Source organism: Mesoplodon bidens (assembly GCF_964165515.1).
Source record: "Mesoplodon bidens genome assembly, chromosome: 6".
Taxonomy (NCBI): Eukaryota; Metazoa; Chordata; class Mammalia; order Artiodactyla; family Ziphiidae; genus Mesoplodon; species Mesoplodon bidens.
In genome coordinates, this window is record NC_138162.1 from 78,968,332 (window position 1) to 78,983,592 (window position 15,261).

The 15,261-nt window shown below is 42.1% G+C and overlaps 1 protein-coding gene across 2 annotated transcripts in view; it reads right to left on the bottom strand.

The window, feature by feature from the left end:
• The window catches only part of APBA1 (amyloid beta precursor protein binding family A member 1), a 225,990-nt gene that overhangs the window by 31,754 nt on the left and 178,975 nt on the right, over positions 1-15,261 (bottom strand). For both annotated transcript variants that reach the window (XM_081237623.1, XM_081237622.1), the window contains exons 3-4: positions 6,665-6,760; positions 3,350-3,389 (exon numbers count right to left, since the gene is read on the bottom strand). In XM_081237623.1, the coding sequence (XP_081093749.1) occupies positions 3,350-3,389; positions 6,665-6,760 (136 nt within the window). The remainder of the gene's footprint in view (positions 1-3,349; positions 3,390-6,664; positions 6,761-15,261) is intronic.

Consider the following 15,261-nt stretch of genomic DNA (forward strand, 5'->3'; position numbering starts at 1 on the left):
TGTCTAGTCAGTGTCTGTCACCCAGTGGGTATCAAATAAATGTTTGCTGGACAAATGGTTAGGTGAGCAGAAGGCCGTCTTATTAGAAAAACTCATTTTATAGCAGTTCCTTTACTCGCCACCCATGCATATCGCCCCCTTCCATTTTATCCATAATGGGGGAAACAAATTTTATAAATCAGAAAAATGAGTATTTGTTGCCAAATGTTTGGATTCCCAAGATAGCCTCTAACCTGAAATCTGCAAGACAGGTAACATTACCCTAAAGCCATGGTCTCATGCTGCTAACCTTGCTGACTTACAGGCTATAATGTTCCCGGCCTGCATCTACATACATATCAACTCCAAGGAAAATTGGAATTTTCTGTTCTCATTCACCAGCCTTTTAAATCAAACCTTAGTTTTAAATATTTAAAATGGGGGCATCTGATTCTAACCACAATCACCTGTAAACCCTACTGGAAATTAAAACATGTTTCGGAATAATACATAACTTTACAACAGATGTGCTAAGAAAGGCGTTTTAATTCTGCAATGAAAATATATGTATTTTCTTTGGCTTGAATGCCATATTTGGAAAGACTAAAATATACTTTTTAACCCACTGTTAAGACCTCAGGGTCTTAAATTAGATAACTTGAAATGGAAACATTTGCTTTTTCCTCTTGGAGAGCTAATCTGAAATGGTTTTTATCTTTATCCTTACACATCCAGCTCATCTTGAGCTTAAACAGCTGCTTCCCATGATAAGCTACTTATCAGGGTACAGCCTTAAAGTAATCTATTCATTTTCCTAAAACCAAGTTGGTGGTGGAAAAAATGAAATTTAACAATGTTTTAGGAAAGGCCTTCACAAAGCGTGTGTGTAGTAATTAAGTCAGGAAACCTGTTAGTTTTCTGATTCTCAATCTTTCTGAGAAAGACTCTGGATAAACACTGAGTGGTACACAGCCAAAGCTGCCTCCACCACATACCAGTCACTTACATGCTTCTCAACAGCTACACCCTTCCTACCCTGAAGCTTTTATAGATATGAGAAGGATGCAGGTCATTTACAATGTACAACTTTAGGTATATAGCAGGGAAGCGCTGTCAAACTAAAATAATACATGGACAAGTTTGGATCCACACTATGCCTTGTAAAAAGTAAGAGATTATCCGTCTTCTCTCAAATTCCAGTGATAGATTTATAATGTTACATAAACATAATCATTTTTGACAATCCGGTATTGAGGAAAAAAAGGTCTCACCTGGAATAGCAACTTTTAAAAAGCTTCCATTTATTTTGTGAAAATAATGAATGTTAAAAGAAAAACAAAAATGCAACATCTTCTCTATGGGACTTCCAATATCATATATTCATCAGTGGATTTAGCTCTATTTACTGAAAAGGGTCCTTCTTTAACCCTAATGAGTATGGATATGCAGATATGTTTAAAAGCAATCCAGATAATATTTAAGTGACTGTATAAATGTCAGGCAGCCAAGAGACAGAAATATTGGACCTAAACAAATATATATTTGAGATATGATCTTATGTCAATTATCCTCTGGGGAAACTGACTAGAATCAAATGTCACAGTATTACACTCACAAAAAACAGCCCGAATTTCATAAGTTCATTTTAGGCTCAGTGCTAGTGTATTTTTTAAAAGTTAAAAAAAAAAGGTATAATGGTCGTAAGTCAAAGAATTGCAGGTTTTCCTTTTCAGTGATGCCTTTATGCTGCTCTGTGGGTGAACGAGCACACACGTTATATCTTCACACTCATGTTAATGCCGAGCTTGAAAATCTCTAGGCCTAGAGGAATGGATATGAAGAATAGTTTTGATTATTCTGAAACAGTCAACTTCTGAAAACTCCCCAAGGTACTCTTGTGGAGTTTTAGAGCTTTGCAAAGATGGTGGAAATAATTTCCAAGTTACTCAAGAAAGAAACCTGAGTAACAACCAAACCTATGAGCTTGTCCTGGGCTTCAGGCCCAAGGGTTCAGGTAGGTTTATGAATCCAGGTAATTCATTCTTGGGCAGTGGAACACACCAACTGTTCATGCACAGGATCCAAAGGCCAGACATGATGTCTGGGCATCCTCTGGCCCCCAGAAAATCCTCCTTCAAGGAAATGACAATCTACCCTGCCCCCCAAATCATCTGCTGTCCTCCCTGGTAGAGGATCAGTAGCATGCTCTAGTTGTGTGGCCTGACCTCAAGCTGGGATGTCTAGCCTGGATTGAGTTTTGGCCCCACCAGGCCTGTTGACAGGATACATTTGTGCGGTGAACAACCTGCACAACCATGTGTGGCAGTCCTGCATCAGGTATTTTTTTTAGGTTAATAAATTGTAATTTTATTATAAATGAATTGAGAAGTCAGAGGAGGGTGTTAGACAAAAATTTACATAATTTGTTTAGCATTAAAAAATTACTTTGGAGGATTCTAAGAAGATGGTAGTAGTAGCATAGTTTTTTATTCTCTCTTAATCACCACCTAAAACAAAAAAACTAGATAGGGAAACCAAAAACCATTGGAATATATTTACAACAAAACTAGGTGACAAGATATTGCCAGGAACATCAAACTACAAGCAAATTGCCAGAATCCATAGGACCTGCATAATATCAATATTTGTGTGGCAGAAAATAAAGGCACTGCATCGGATATTGATTACAGGGAGAATGGTGGAGTCAGACTTCTGGTTCCCAGCCTGTCTCTGCTACTCTTAACTGTGGGATCTTGGGAAGGTTGCTCACACCCCGCATGCCTCAGTTCTCTCAGGCATAACATGGGGATAATGATAAAACCCACTTCACAAGATCAATGTGAGGATTCAATTAGTTATTACATAGAAAGTGCTTAGAACAGTACCTGGCAGACAGTAAGAGCGAGCTTGATAAATGTTACTATCACTAGCTCATCCAAGCAAGAGATGGGAATTACTGGGAAGGTCTTTTTATTTATTTATTTTTTAAATGAAGAGCAAAATGTCTCCCTTAGTTAAACGTCATTCCCATTTGAATGGGCCTTGATGGATGCAAGAGGTATATTGGACTAGAGATAAGGAGACTTGGGTTTTGGATCCAATATGGCCAGTTCTAGGCTGGGCAAAGCCCCCAGCCTCACCCCAGCCTCAGAGTCTCCTGGACAGAATCAGCAAAGGCAGGGAGGAGGGTCTTTGAGAGGTTCACGGCTACTGCTGTTTTAGTCTAAGATTCTAAGACTTAAGACTGAGAATAGGTGACTTTGTGGTCTCTTTTCCCCACTATCGTCTTACAGCCCAGGGCTTCCAGTACCCCAAATGCTAGAAGATTCATGAATGACTCGGTGTTCAATATTTCCTTCTCAGCTCTTACCTTCGACGTAGGTTGGGAATGAAGCCAAGCTTTTTCTTGACTGTAATTAAGACAAAGAGGTTTCAAAAAGGGCAAAGCATGATGAAAAATGCATTAACACAGCCATCTGTGCAACATGAAAAATAAATACATCACCAATGACAGATATTAACCAGTTGTCAACCATTTTTGGCTACAAAAAGTGAAGTGTGAATAAACATATGCATTTATTATTAAAGGTTACCCAAAGCCCAGAACCACCCATTCATATTTTAGATAATCTAAAAATCCTACATTCTACAATCAGAGAGATGTCTGGCATCTTAAAAAATAACCCATCGACCAAAATTCATAGTCAGTAATAGCAATAAAAAGGACTCAATTTGTATTCTTAAGAATTTGGGTGTCTAAGTGAGAAACTGCTGATTAGTAAAGGCACCAATGAAATGATTATATGCTAAAATTAAGAATTCCCTTTGAGAATTTTATTCCACTTTATGTCTTTGCTGCACTGATCTCTAACTGTGCTAAAAATGATTGCTACAGTTTTTATCTCTTCCTTTCATCCCTTACTGATGTATTTTAGTTTAAAAAATCCATTACGTAAGTTATTATTGTGTTACCTTAAAATAAGAACCCAATAAACAAAGAGGTAATTTAAAAACCCTGGAATTTCTTATACTAAGTAAAACCGCATAGCAAAGGTCAGTCTCCCAAAGCATACTTTGGGAAGTGGATATAATCAGCTAGAAACCTTCTAGAACCTGATTGGATGGCAGTTTAAATGCTAGCTCTCAGAGGAGAAGTACTTACCCCTAGGTTCCTTTCACAAACCTCAGTGGAATAAGAATAAGTAATTCATTCCTGCTCCAACCAGTGACAGAATTTGCAGCTGGTATCAAAATGGTTTAGCCTCCAGGTACAACCAAGAAGCCAATTTATATTTATATTTTCTTGGGCTATTAGATTTAGATTTTAGCAGATGCTACAAAAGAATTGCTTTAGTCTATGGCTCTAAAAGCTGCTGTTTTATTTAGAGTCACAATGGAGGGCATTTGGTACATTCACTTATTCTCTATTCATGAACTCATGACTGGCTTTCTTTAATCTCTGGGGTAGTAAATTTTTTTTAAAGAGTTTTGTGAAACGAAAGAGTCTCTAATCTCTAATTATTGCACACAAAGAGGATTTTCATCATTATTTCTAAAGATATGCAGAAACGTGTGCCAAATGAGAAACTTGCTTATTATATCTGATGAATAATCAAACGCTGAATATTCAGATGTCTGATTAGCCCTGTGTTTCCCCATATGTGGACAGAGATGAACATTAGTTGATCCTTAACATTCAAGAATTAATAAAGCCACATTCAAGAAGTTAAAGGCCAAATCTTTGGGATGTTCCAGGAGGTCACATAAACCATGTGTAGAGCCCGGAGGCTTGAAAACTGCAATAATAACATACAAGCTACCCTGTCCATTCAGTGTGTGACCTGCAAGTACTCTTCATCGCAGGGATAGCAGATTCTGGTGTTAAGAGCCTGGGCTCTCCGGAGCTCTGGATTCAAAACCTGGCCCTACCACATGTGAGATCTGGGACCTCAGGTAAGTTACTTAACCTCTCAGCTTCCTCCACTAACAAATGAGGACATTAATTCCTACTTCGCAGAAGTATTTTAAGGACTAAATGAGATACTATGTGACTTGCTTGGCCTGGTGCCTGAACGCCATAAATGCTCAAGAAATGGTAACTCTCATTACTGTTAGTATCACTGTGGCTCTTCTTCTTGCCATTTGTTCTTACCTATTCGTGTGCTATGAATAAAGTACAAGGTGACGTTGTAGGATGCAGAGCCAGCAGAAACTGTAAGCCCATTACTCCTGTTCCTGTGGCCTGATGAAGACCAGAGAAGGACAAAGCATATTTCAAATCTAAATTCTAATGTTGGTGCCATTTCAGAGAAGGTCTCCTCCTCACGTTTGTTTGGTTTAATATGAATAGATTAATGAAAAAAATACTTCTCCCCTGCATGATTATTTAATGGCAAACGTATGTGAATTCAATGATATTTTAAGGGTAAATTTTAACCAAGACTCCTTTTAGAAGCGATCTGCCACTCAGGTTAAAATGGAGATCCCTTTCTTCCATTGCATTTAATGGAAAATTATTAGCAAAAGGAAGGAAAAATGAGACAATCATTCATTATGTGGTTTAGCTCTTTAACGCATGTCCTCAGTGTTGATTATGCAGCATCTATATTTAGAATGAGCTGAGCCCACACACAGATGATGGTGTGGGCCAGTGTTTACCTGTTGCTAGTTCATAAGTAGGTGAGGGTAGCAGTTAGTCAGGTGCAAAAGGACAACAGGTGCTGGAGAGGGCAATGGCTCCCTCTCAGGGGAAAAACACCTGCCCATTTCTAGCCCCAGAACCCTTAGTGGGAGCAAGCAGCATCTTCTCTCTTAAATATTCTCTGCCAGTGCTCAGCATGGCCTCCATCAGTAGGGTGACCATACGATTTGCTGTCCAAAGGGATGCTTTAAGGCTGCACTGTCCAGCAGCCCCTAGCCACACACAGCCATTTAAGGTAATTTAAATGGAATAAAATGCAAAATTCATGTCCTCAGTGCCACTAGCCACACCTCAAGGGCTTGCTAGGCACATGTGGTAGTGTCTACCATATGGGACAGTCCAGAAGTAAAACATTCCCTGCATCACAGAAAGTTCTCCTGGACAGCGCTGCTGCTTTAAAAAGTGAGAAGGGGTGCTCACCAGGTGTACTGCTTGGACAACAGGTGTGAACCGGAACCACCCCAGGTAAGCAAGGAAGCAGTCATCCTGTTGTCATGAAAGATATTTCACTTGGGCCTGAAATAAGTTAGTATTTAAGAAACCAGCCCATTTCCCAAACCACATAGCAACTGTAATGCCATGGCACTGAGGCTCATAACACCTCTAGGAAGAATGCTGCTAAACAGAGCTTTTGATGTCCCATGTCCAAGAGAACCTTCTGCCATCATGGCAATGTTTAGTAATCCCTGCTTCCAGTACAAGAGCCACTAGTCACGTGTGGCTACTGAGCACTTGAAATGTGGCTAGTGTGCCTGAGGAAGTGACTTTTTCATTTTATTTATGAATTAAAATAGACACCTGTGGCTAGCGGCTGTCAAATTGGATGGCATGGCTTTATCACCGAATTCCACGTTGGAGAGATCAGAATTTTTCTCCGCAGGGTAATCTGGGTCAGCAGCTCTGTTGGAGGCTGGAGAAAGCATAAACCAGAAACAGAATAAGACATAATGGGCTGATGGCTTTTGAAACAAAATGGTACCCTACCTCTTTATTTGTGGAGGCTTCCGTGGGGTCACTGGGATGAAGGGGTGTGCTCGAAGACTCTGCACCCAGGGGTGAGGAACTGCCAGGAGACGGGGACTGGAACACAGACAGCAGAGGAAACCACAGTGAGCATCACACAGTGAGGGACTGGGTGAACCGCCCAGCCCTGGGGGACACAGAGGTACACGTATCTGAAGAACATTTCAGCAGTGAGAAAACTTCCTTGGAAAGGAACTGCCAAATGTACATAGAAGGCTTGGATTTGTCAAGCTTTCGTTAGATTCCTGCCCTGTTTTCAAAGGAGCCCTTACAGTTCAGCCTCACCTGGCCCCCCACCTTAGGCCATGTGTTTAAACATCACGAAAGTTGAATATCAAACTTAAAGCCCTAGATGAAAAAAGCTAATAGTGATACTCAAATGTTTCTGTTTTTAAAACATTTTTCTTACTGAGGGAAACAAAGACTTTGGGTGCTAAATGTCTTATAAAATCACCTGCCCAAGATTACCTGAAAGGAAAAGGAAAAATTAAAACACGAATTTTTAAAGAGGCAGCTGGGACTGATTCTGATGACTGGAAACCACACCACCTGTGAAATATTTTGTCTGATATAATCCAGAGGTCACTGAAAACACAGAGATATTTCGGCATCCAAAAAACATTACCTTGTTACTCTTAGAAGAGTTAAAAAATTCTTTGTTTAAAAATAAGGCATAGAAAAGGTTTGGAAAGCATAGTCCCCATCCAGGTGACGGGCTCAGTCAGGCTCCCTGGGAAGGTCCTGCTTGAATGGATTTGAAGCTCCAGGCCAGCGCCCTTTAAGCCCTGCTGACTGAATGACCAAAGCAAGAAAACAAGCACAGGGATGGGAATAGTGCAGGCGCTGAAAACCCTCCCCAGCTGATTCCCAAACATTTCTGCATGCTCCTGAAATCTGGGGGATGAAGAGAACCTTCAGGTGAGCCACAGGGATGCTTAAGAATTCTGTAGCCATGGTCCTCTGAGAGGAAGAACATGCAGCTTCACAGTCTGTTGGTGATGTTTGATAGAGGGCATAAAACCGAACCCAGGCAAGGACCTATCCTCTGAGGAAGCATGGGTCTGTGAGTGAGGAGAGGTATGTTCTGGGTAAAGAAAGCAGTCACACGAGCAATAGCTTGAACCTGCTTCTGACCTCTGGAGACTGAACCTCACGGGGAAGCGGAGGCACAGAGACATCAGTAATACACCTCTGCGTGGGAAGGGAGAATGTTCCACAGAGCAATGGTACTCAGGAAGGGAGGGGGCACGTTCACATACAAGGGGGTGGGGGCCAGCAAGCACTGTGTGAAATCATAAAAACAATAAATCCTTTCCAAAGAGTCTTAATGACAGGAAACACCAAATGAACGGAAGCATGATGTGGTGAAATGCAGTATTATGCACATAGATGTGGTACCACCCCAGTCTATTGCTGTGAAACCTGGATTTGTTTCCCATGAGCCGATATACCTGATTCTGAGCAGGGAGGTGAGCACCAATGAGCCTCTTCAACACTCACATGCAGAAATCAGCTGCTCCGCAGTTAAGTCAAGAGGATGGGCACTAGGGTAACATCAGACACAAAGTACCCAAGCCCCACGGTCCCTGGACACAAGAAAGGTGCCCCAGGGGCTTCCCTGGTGGCGCAGTGGTTGAGAGTCCGCCTGCCGATGCAGGGGACATGGGTTCGTGCCCCGGTCTGGGAAGATCCCACATGCTGTGGAGCGGCTGGGCCCGTGAGCCATGGCCGCTGAGCCTGCGCGTCCGGAGCCTGTTCTCCGCAACGGGAGAGGCCGCAGTGGTGGGAGGCCCGCACACCGCTAAAAAAAAGAAAAAAAAAAGGAAAAAAAAAAGAAAGGTGCCCCGTGTGCCTAAAAAAGAACACACAGAATTTTTCATTCGGCACCCAAGAGAGTTGGTGGGGACTTGCTGAGTTAGCTCTATGTCTGACCTACTCAAAATTAATGTAGTAAAGTTTTCATGATAATTTAATGCCTTTGAATTTTCCCAGTTTTTCAAATTTGAAGAGCTTCCTTGGACATTTATGTCTATTTTTCCCCAAGTAATTTTCTCTGTCACAAAAATTTTAAAGGTCTAGTCCCTGGGGAAGCTAGAGCAGCTGCTTTTTCTTTAATTGCTTGGTTTGAGAGCCATGTGTATCACCTTCGTTTAAAAAAATAAATGCTCCCAAAGTATCCCACAGTGCCTATTTCTCTAATTATTTTGTTGCAAATCTTCTGAAAATGGAGTCTTTGCCATGCTGTGAGCACCAGGTCATCTCCAGATGTTGTGAGAAGACAGATTATCTGGAGAGCAGGCTGGGATGCAGAAGAGGCAGGTCAGACCCCACAGTAAGGCTCGATGACCAGTGCCAGGCGTCCACCATGGGACACTGGAGAAGAGGCACAAATGTGACTTTGGTGGGCACTGCTCTCACCGAGGTTCTCAGGGGACCCACACCAGCCTTTATCAGGCAGCACTTCCCCTCAGACACTCATGCTCTAGCCTTCTGCATGCAAATGAGGCCCCTTGTGCTTCCTTCTGTTTGCATGTGCCGTTACTGACCTCCACCTAGAGAGTTCTCCCGCATTCTCTCCGTCGAAAGCACTCATCTTGCTGAAGCTTTCTCAGATTCTATTCAAGGCACCATTCTCCCCTGATGGCATGTTTCGGGTTTTGTAATTATCTGTTTATGTGTCTGCCTCCCCTCTCCCAAGAACTCTCCCAAGGGTTCTTGTCTTATTCATCTTTATAATCCAAGTTCCTAGCCTTGCGTCTTGTAAACAGTAGGCACCCAGTCAACATTTACTGAATAACTGATGTCAATGTGGTTTCCAGCCTTACCATGTTTTCCAACTTGCACAGAAAGCAGTCACCCACTACTCTCTTGCATTATTTTTAGTGATCAGTGGTAAGCCTCTTTCTGATAGAAGACCTCTACGCTGTTATGTGTGGAATGTTACATCTGCATTTTGAACTAGAGAAGTGGCCTTTGCCTGTGAAGACTCAGACCTTAGCTCCAGCTAAGCTCCTTTAAAGCAAAAACTGTCCCCAAACAAGAGAGTACCCTACCTGGTGGAAGCCTACTACCCACCACACCATTGCTGACAAAGTCAAGGTGGACAAACACCTTCAGAGCAGACACAGGCTCCATGGAGCCCAAACAAAGGTGTTAACATCAATTCAACTTCTGCCTTGTTATATGCACAAGAGTGGAGAGAAAACCAGAAATTGGATAATAATTTTTATATTTCAAAGATGTACTGGAGGCAAAATTTAACCAACAAAATGATGCAAAAAGTAAAAACTATCATTACATATTTCTGTCTGGAGTCTCATGCCTTCTGGGTTACTGAACAGATATTCAATTTTAGGCAAATGAGACCAAGGGTGGGTAGCAAATGTGGGCTTGGAAATTCACAAAGGTAAGTGCCACACAGGGTGTCTCTAGGGAGGTAGTGTTCAAAGATGACTCAACAATTCCCTGTGTTGGTAATTACAGGAGGTCTCCTTAAGCTCAACAATATGTCTTCTGCAGATTATGTTCCAGCAGATTTCCCACAGCTCTGGGGTTCCACAAAGCAGAGCTGTCAGTCTTAAGACTTAGGCTCTTCAGTGCCAGGACGAGAGATGGACAGTCCCGATCTTAGACCTAAGGATGCAATAGCATCCCAAGGGAAAGCCAATCATTCATTTTCATTCCAACTGGACATCTCCTTGGGGCAAACTAACGGCTGGTGGTAGAGGTGAGAGACAAACAGTTCCTGGAATTTTCAGGCTATGCACGAAGGGGAGAAAAACAGTGCACAAATAATTACTATTAATGTATTCCTGCAACAGACATTTCAGTGCCTCCTTGTGCTCCTAGCACTGGGCCAGGGAAACAAAGAGGAAAGCGATGTTGTGGTTCTGTCCCCCACCCCTTTCCAGGCAGTGGGAGGAGACACGTAAAGTCAGCGTCGTGCCAGGTGGCTAGGATATGAATCCATACATAAAGACACAGGGTTGGGAGGGTGTCTCTCTGCAGAAGGGGAGGGGTGTCTATCAGCAATGCTACATTGGGAAGGAATTGCTTCAGCTGAATCCTGAGAACTGGAGGGTATTCATGCAGCAGGATGGGATGGGATAGGGAAGAGGTGGAAGGTACTAGAAACAGAGGCAGGGAGGGAAGCACAGCTCTGCAGGGAAGGGAGGGATGAGCTGAAGGGCAGGGACCAGTCACCGGAGCCCCACTTGGTGACAAACTGCCTACTCTCTGCCCAGAGGGTATTTTCTTTGTGAGCCACTGGCCTACTGTCCTCATGGAAGAAGCACAATGTAGGCACTTTAATAACTATTTCCTGAATTAAGGTGGAAAATCTAGAGGGTGGAGGGGTTTGCTCTCCCCTTTCCCTTAATCCTCTTTCATCCTTGGACATCAGCATAAGAGGAGATTACCACCCAGAAAAGGTGACAGGATGGTAATAGGAACACCCCAAAACCATGGGTAAAGGGCCCCTGGCTCTTCCCAAACGGGCAGCGTTCTTTTCAGAAAGGCGTAAGGACTGAGGCAGGACTGAGAGCAAAGCTGTGATCTGGGGGTGTGTACAGGGATCTTGAAAGACTTTTGGAGGAATTCCAGTCAAAAGACACAAAAAAGTGAGTCTGACCTGGGCCATTCACTCATGTATTTAACATGAAGTACAGACAGCGTCTGGGGAGCCCAAATCCCTGACTATGCCCAAGGAGCTCCTGATTTGGAAGGCAGACAGACCCACAAACAAATGCAGTGTGTCCTCCGTAGCAATGTCTCTGAGCCCCTGAGAAAAATAAAAGTCACCATAACATAAAAACAGCCACTAAGGAGCCGACTACTCGCAAGGTTAGTGTCCACCTTAACAGCCTCCCTCCAAAACACTAGCATCTACCTGCTCCATGTCTTTGTCAGCTGGTCTCTGTTGACTGTTGGGACCATCTGGCATTTCTAGGCAAAACCAAAACACAACAGCAACTGCACTGCAGAGTAGAAGTGCAAATACTGCAAAAATAAATAAAGAAAAAGCAGAATCTCAGAAAGTTGAAGGTGGCAAAGTTGGAGAGCTGCTCAAACCCACTATGGACCATTGAAAAGTTGGTGGAGTCACACCAGCTAACAATTAAGAGAAAAATGGAAGGATGACAATGTTAGAGGTGCTTTAAAAGAGCATGATCAGAACATCTGATAATAGAGGTCCTTGGGAAAACAGTCTTTAAATATTTTTGCTGAAATGGTCCTCTTTATGATTGAAAGGACTGTTTCTGATCATGCTGCGCAAGTCACGTGTGAATTGAAGGCAGTTCTTCTACTGTATGATTCAATGACTTTTTTTGAGAAAAATTACAACTCCCCAAGTCAATACTTCTCTTCTAAGCTCATACAACTCAATAACAAAAAAACAAACAACCCAACTGAAAAATGGGCAGAAGATCTAAATAGACATTTCTCCAAAGAAGACATACAGATGGCCAAGAGGCACATGAAAAGATGCTCATCATCATTAATTATTAGAGAAATCCAAGTCAAAACTACTGTGAGGTACCACCATCATTAAAAACTCTACAAATAACAAATGCTGAAGAGGGTGTGGAGAAAAGGGAACCCTCCTACACTGTTTGTGGGAATGTAAATTGGTGCAGTCACCATGGAAAACAGTACGGAGGTTCCTTAAAAAAATAAAAATAGAGCTACCATATGATCCAGCAATCCCACTCCTGGGCATATATCCAGACAAAACTATAATTCAAAAAGATATATGCACCCTTATGTTCATAGCAGCAATATTCACCATAGCCAAGACATGGAAACAACCTGAATGTCCACTGACAGATAAATGGATAAAGAAGATGTGGTACATATATGTGGTATGTACCATACCACTCCATGTATATGGAATACTACTCAGCCACAAAAAAGAATGAAATAATGCCATTTGCAGTAACATGGATGGACCTAGAGATGATCATACTAAGTGAAGTAAGTCAGAAAGAGAAAGATAAATATCATAGGATATCACATATGTGGAATGTAAAATATGACACAAATGAACTTATCTACAAGACAGAAACAGACTTACTGACATAGAAAACAGACTTGTGGTTGCCGAGAGGGAGAGAGAGGGAGGGAGGGAGGGAGGGATGGATTGGGAGTTTGGGATTAGCAGATGCAAACTATTATACATAGAATGGATAAACAACAAGGTCGACTGGGATCAGGGACAGGGAACCTATATTCAATATCCTGTAATAAACCATAATGGAAGAGAATATGAAAAAGAATATATATGCATAAAAATCACTTTTCAGTGCAGCAGAAATAAACACAACATTGTAAATCAACTATACTTCAATAAAATAAATGAAAAAATACTTCTTCTCTAAGAATTCACATATAGATGAAATTATAACCAACATGTTGTTAGTCAAAAGATAAACTAAGCTTATATTTGTAATTTCTTAGTACTGTCTTTCAAGGTAAAGTTCTAATAAAATCCCTTTCTCCCCATTCTTACTTGAAACTTTGGCCTTTGTTGTAAATGAATTAATTTTAAGTAGGCCTTTGAAGGTACACTTACATAGGGATCCTTTGGGACACCCCTCCCTCTCCTCTGGTGGTTAAAATGTGACATGACAGCTGCCATAAGAGGCAAGAGCAGGAGGGAGGAGAGACCATCTGGGTCAAAGAAGGCTTCCAGTGGAGAAGACACAGCCTTTCCTGCCACAGTGTCTGGGACTTGGAAGGCCCTGAACAAAGCCTGTTGCTTGGCAGAAGTAAAAAAAAAAATCAATTCCTAAGACACTGGGTCTATAGTCTTCAAAGCCACCATGATCTGGCTTTCCAATATTAGGGTCTATTTTCAAAAGTATAGGTGATTACAGGGAACACAAGTTAACATTTCTCCTTTGAAAAAGACTGGTGTTTTATTTTGATTTGTGGCAGAACAAGTAAAATTGCAACTGAGGTTTCAGGATACTGAAGGAGTTAAGTGCTCAAGCCCTAGCATCTGGCAGAGCTGAGTGTGAATTCTGGCTTTACCACTCACAGCTGAGACCCTGAGCAGGTTCCCAACCTCTCTGATTCTCCTGAAAACTGAGGAAAACAGTAATTACCTGCCTCTCGGGATTGAGGTGAGGATTAATCGGTGACAAAGCACACAGAGGGCCAGCTCAGTGCCTGGGCACACACAATGCACTCAATCAATATTTGGTAAGTCTTTTAAGATTCCAACAGTAACAAAAGTGATTTCACCCCTGTGGGAGAGTGTTCACAAGGAAAACACATACCCATGGGGATGTTTTCTTCATCTCGCTTCCTTCCTTATTAACATTTTATTCATGAATAAAATTAAAAAGCACACAGAAGGCTCTATAAAAATCATACCACAAAGACTTTAAGTTAATTTAGAAGCCCCAAGACTCTTACTGGTATACTGGCAAGAATAGCTCATTACTGGCTATGGCTGGGGGGTATACACAATGGCTGTATGCAATTTCTGACATGCCCACAGTCTCCCATTCAAGGTAGCACATCAGAATATGAGGACTGAGCATGATGCTACTATGGTGATGGATTTACAAAAGAGAATCATGTGCATATGCATTGCTCTAGTGTTAGTTGAGAACACAGCTTATGTATAACCATGACACACCAAGATACTCCACTGTTTAGGACACCTGGTGAAAGACCCCAGCCAGCTCTTAGCCAAGTTTAACGAGTCTCAGTACCCGTGGATCCAAGTACATGTTCCCTCCAAGGGAAAATTTCACTGCAACGAAGGCTAGATATGGAGCAACTCACAGAACCTGAGAATAAGTTTTTTTTAAGCAATCGACATACTACATGTGGGCCAAACACTAAGAACTCATGAACCTTCTTCACCAGTGTTACGGACTGTGTCCCCCTCAAACATATATGTTGAAACCCTAGCCCCCAGTGGGATGGTATTAGGAGGTGGGGCCTCTGGGAGGTAATTAGGTCATGAGGGTGGGGCCCTCATGAACGTGATTAGTGCCTTTATAAGAGAGACAAGAGAACGTGCTTCCTCTTTCCCTGCTCTCCACCCTGTGAGGACACAGCAAGAAGACAGCCATCTGCAAACCAGGAAGAGAACCCTCACCAGAAGCTGACCATGCTGGTACCCTGATCTCAGACTTCCCAGACTCCAGAACTGTGGGGAATAAATTTCTGTTGTTTAAGTCACTGGGTCTACAGTATCTTGTTACAGCAGCCCAAACTAAGACATCCAGAGGCTCCTCACTAAGCACCTATTTACTCTCATTTTTAAAGACAGTTTTAACAAGTTCTGAGCAATTCACTCCTCAATTCAAAAACTTTAGTGGTTCCTTTTTGCTTAAAGAATAAATCTTAGACTCTACCTTGGCACTCAAGGAATCCAAGGATTGGCCTTAATTTCTTTACCATTTTCTACCCTTCCAGTTCCTATTCTCTGTCATCAAGCCAAACTGAACTCCTTTCTGTTCCCTGTATATAACCTGTGAGTTTCTGCTCAGAGCCTTTGTTGATGCTCTTGTCTGAACTCCACATGTCCATGACACACCAAA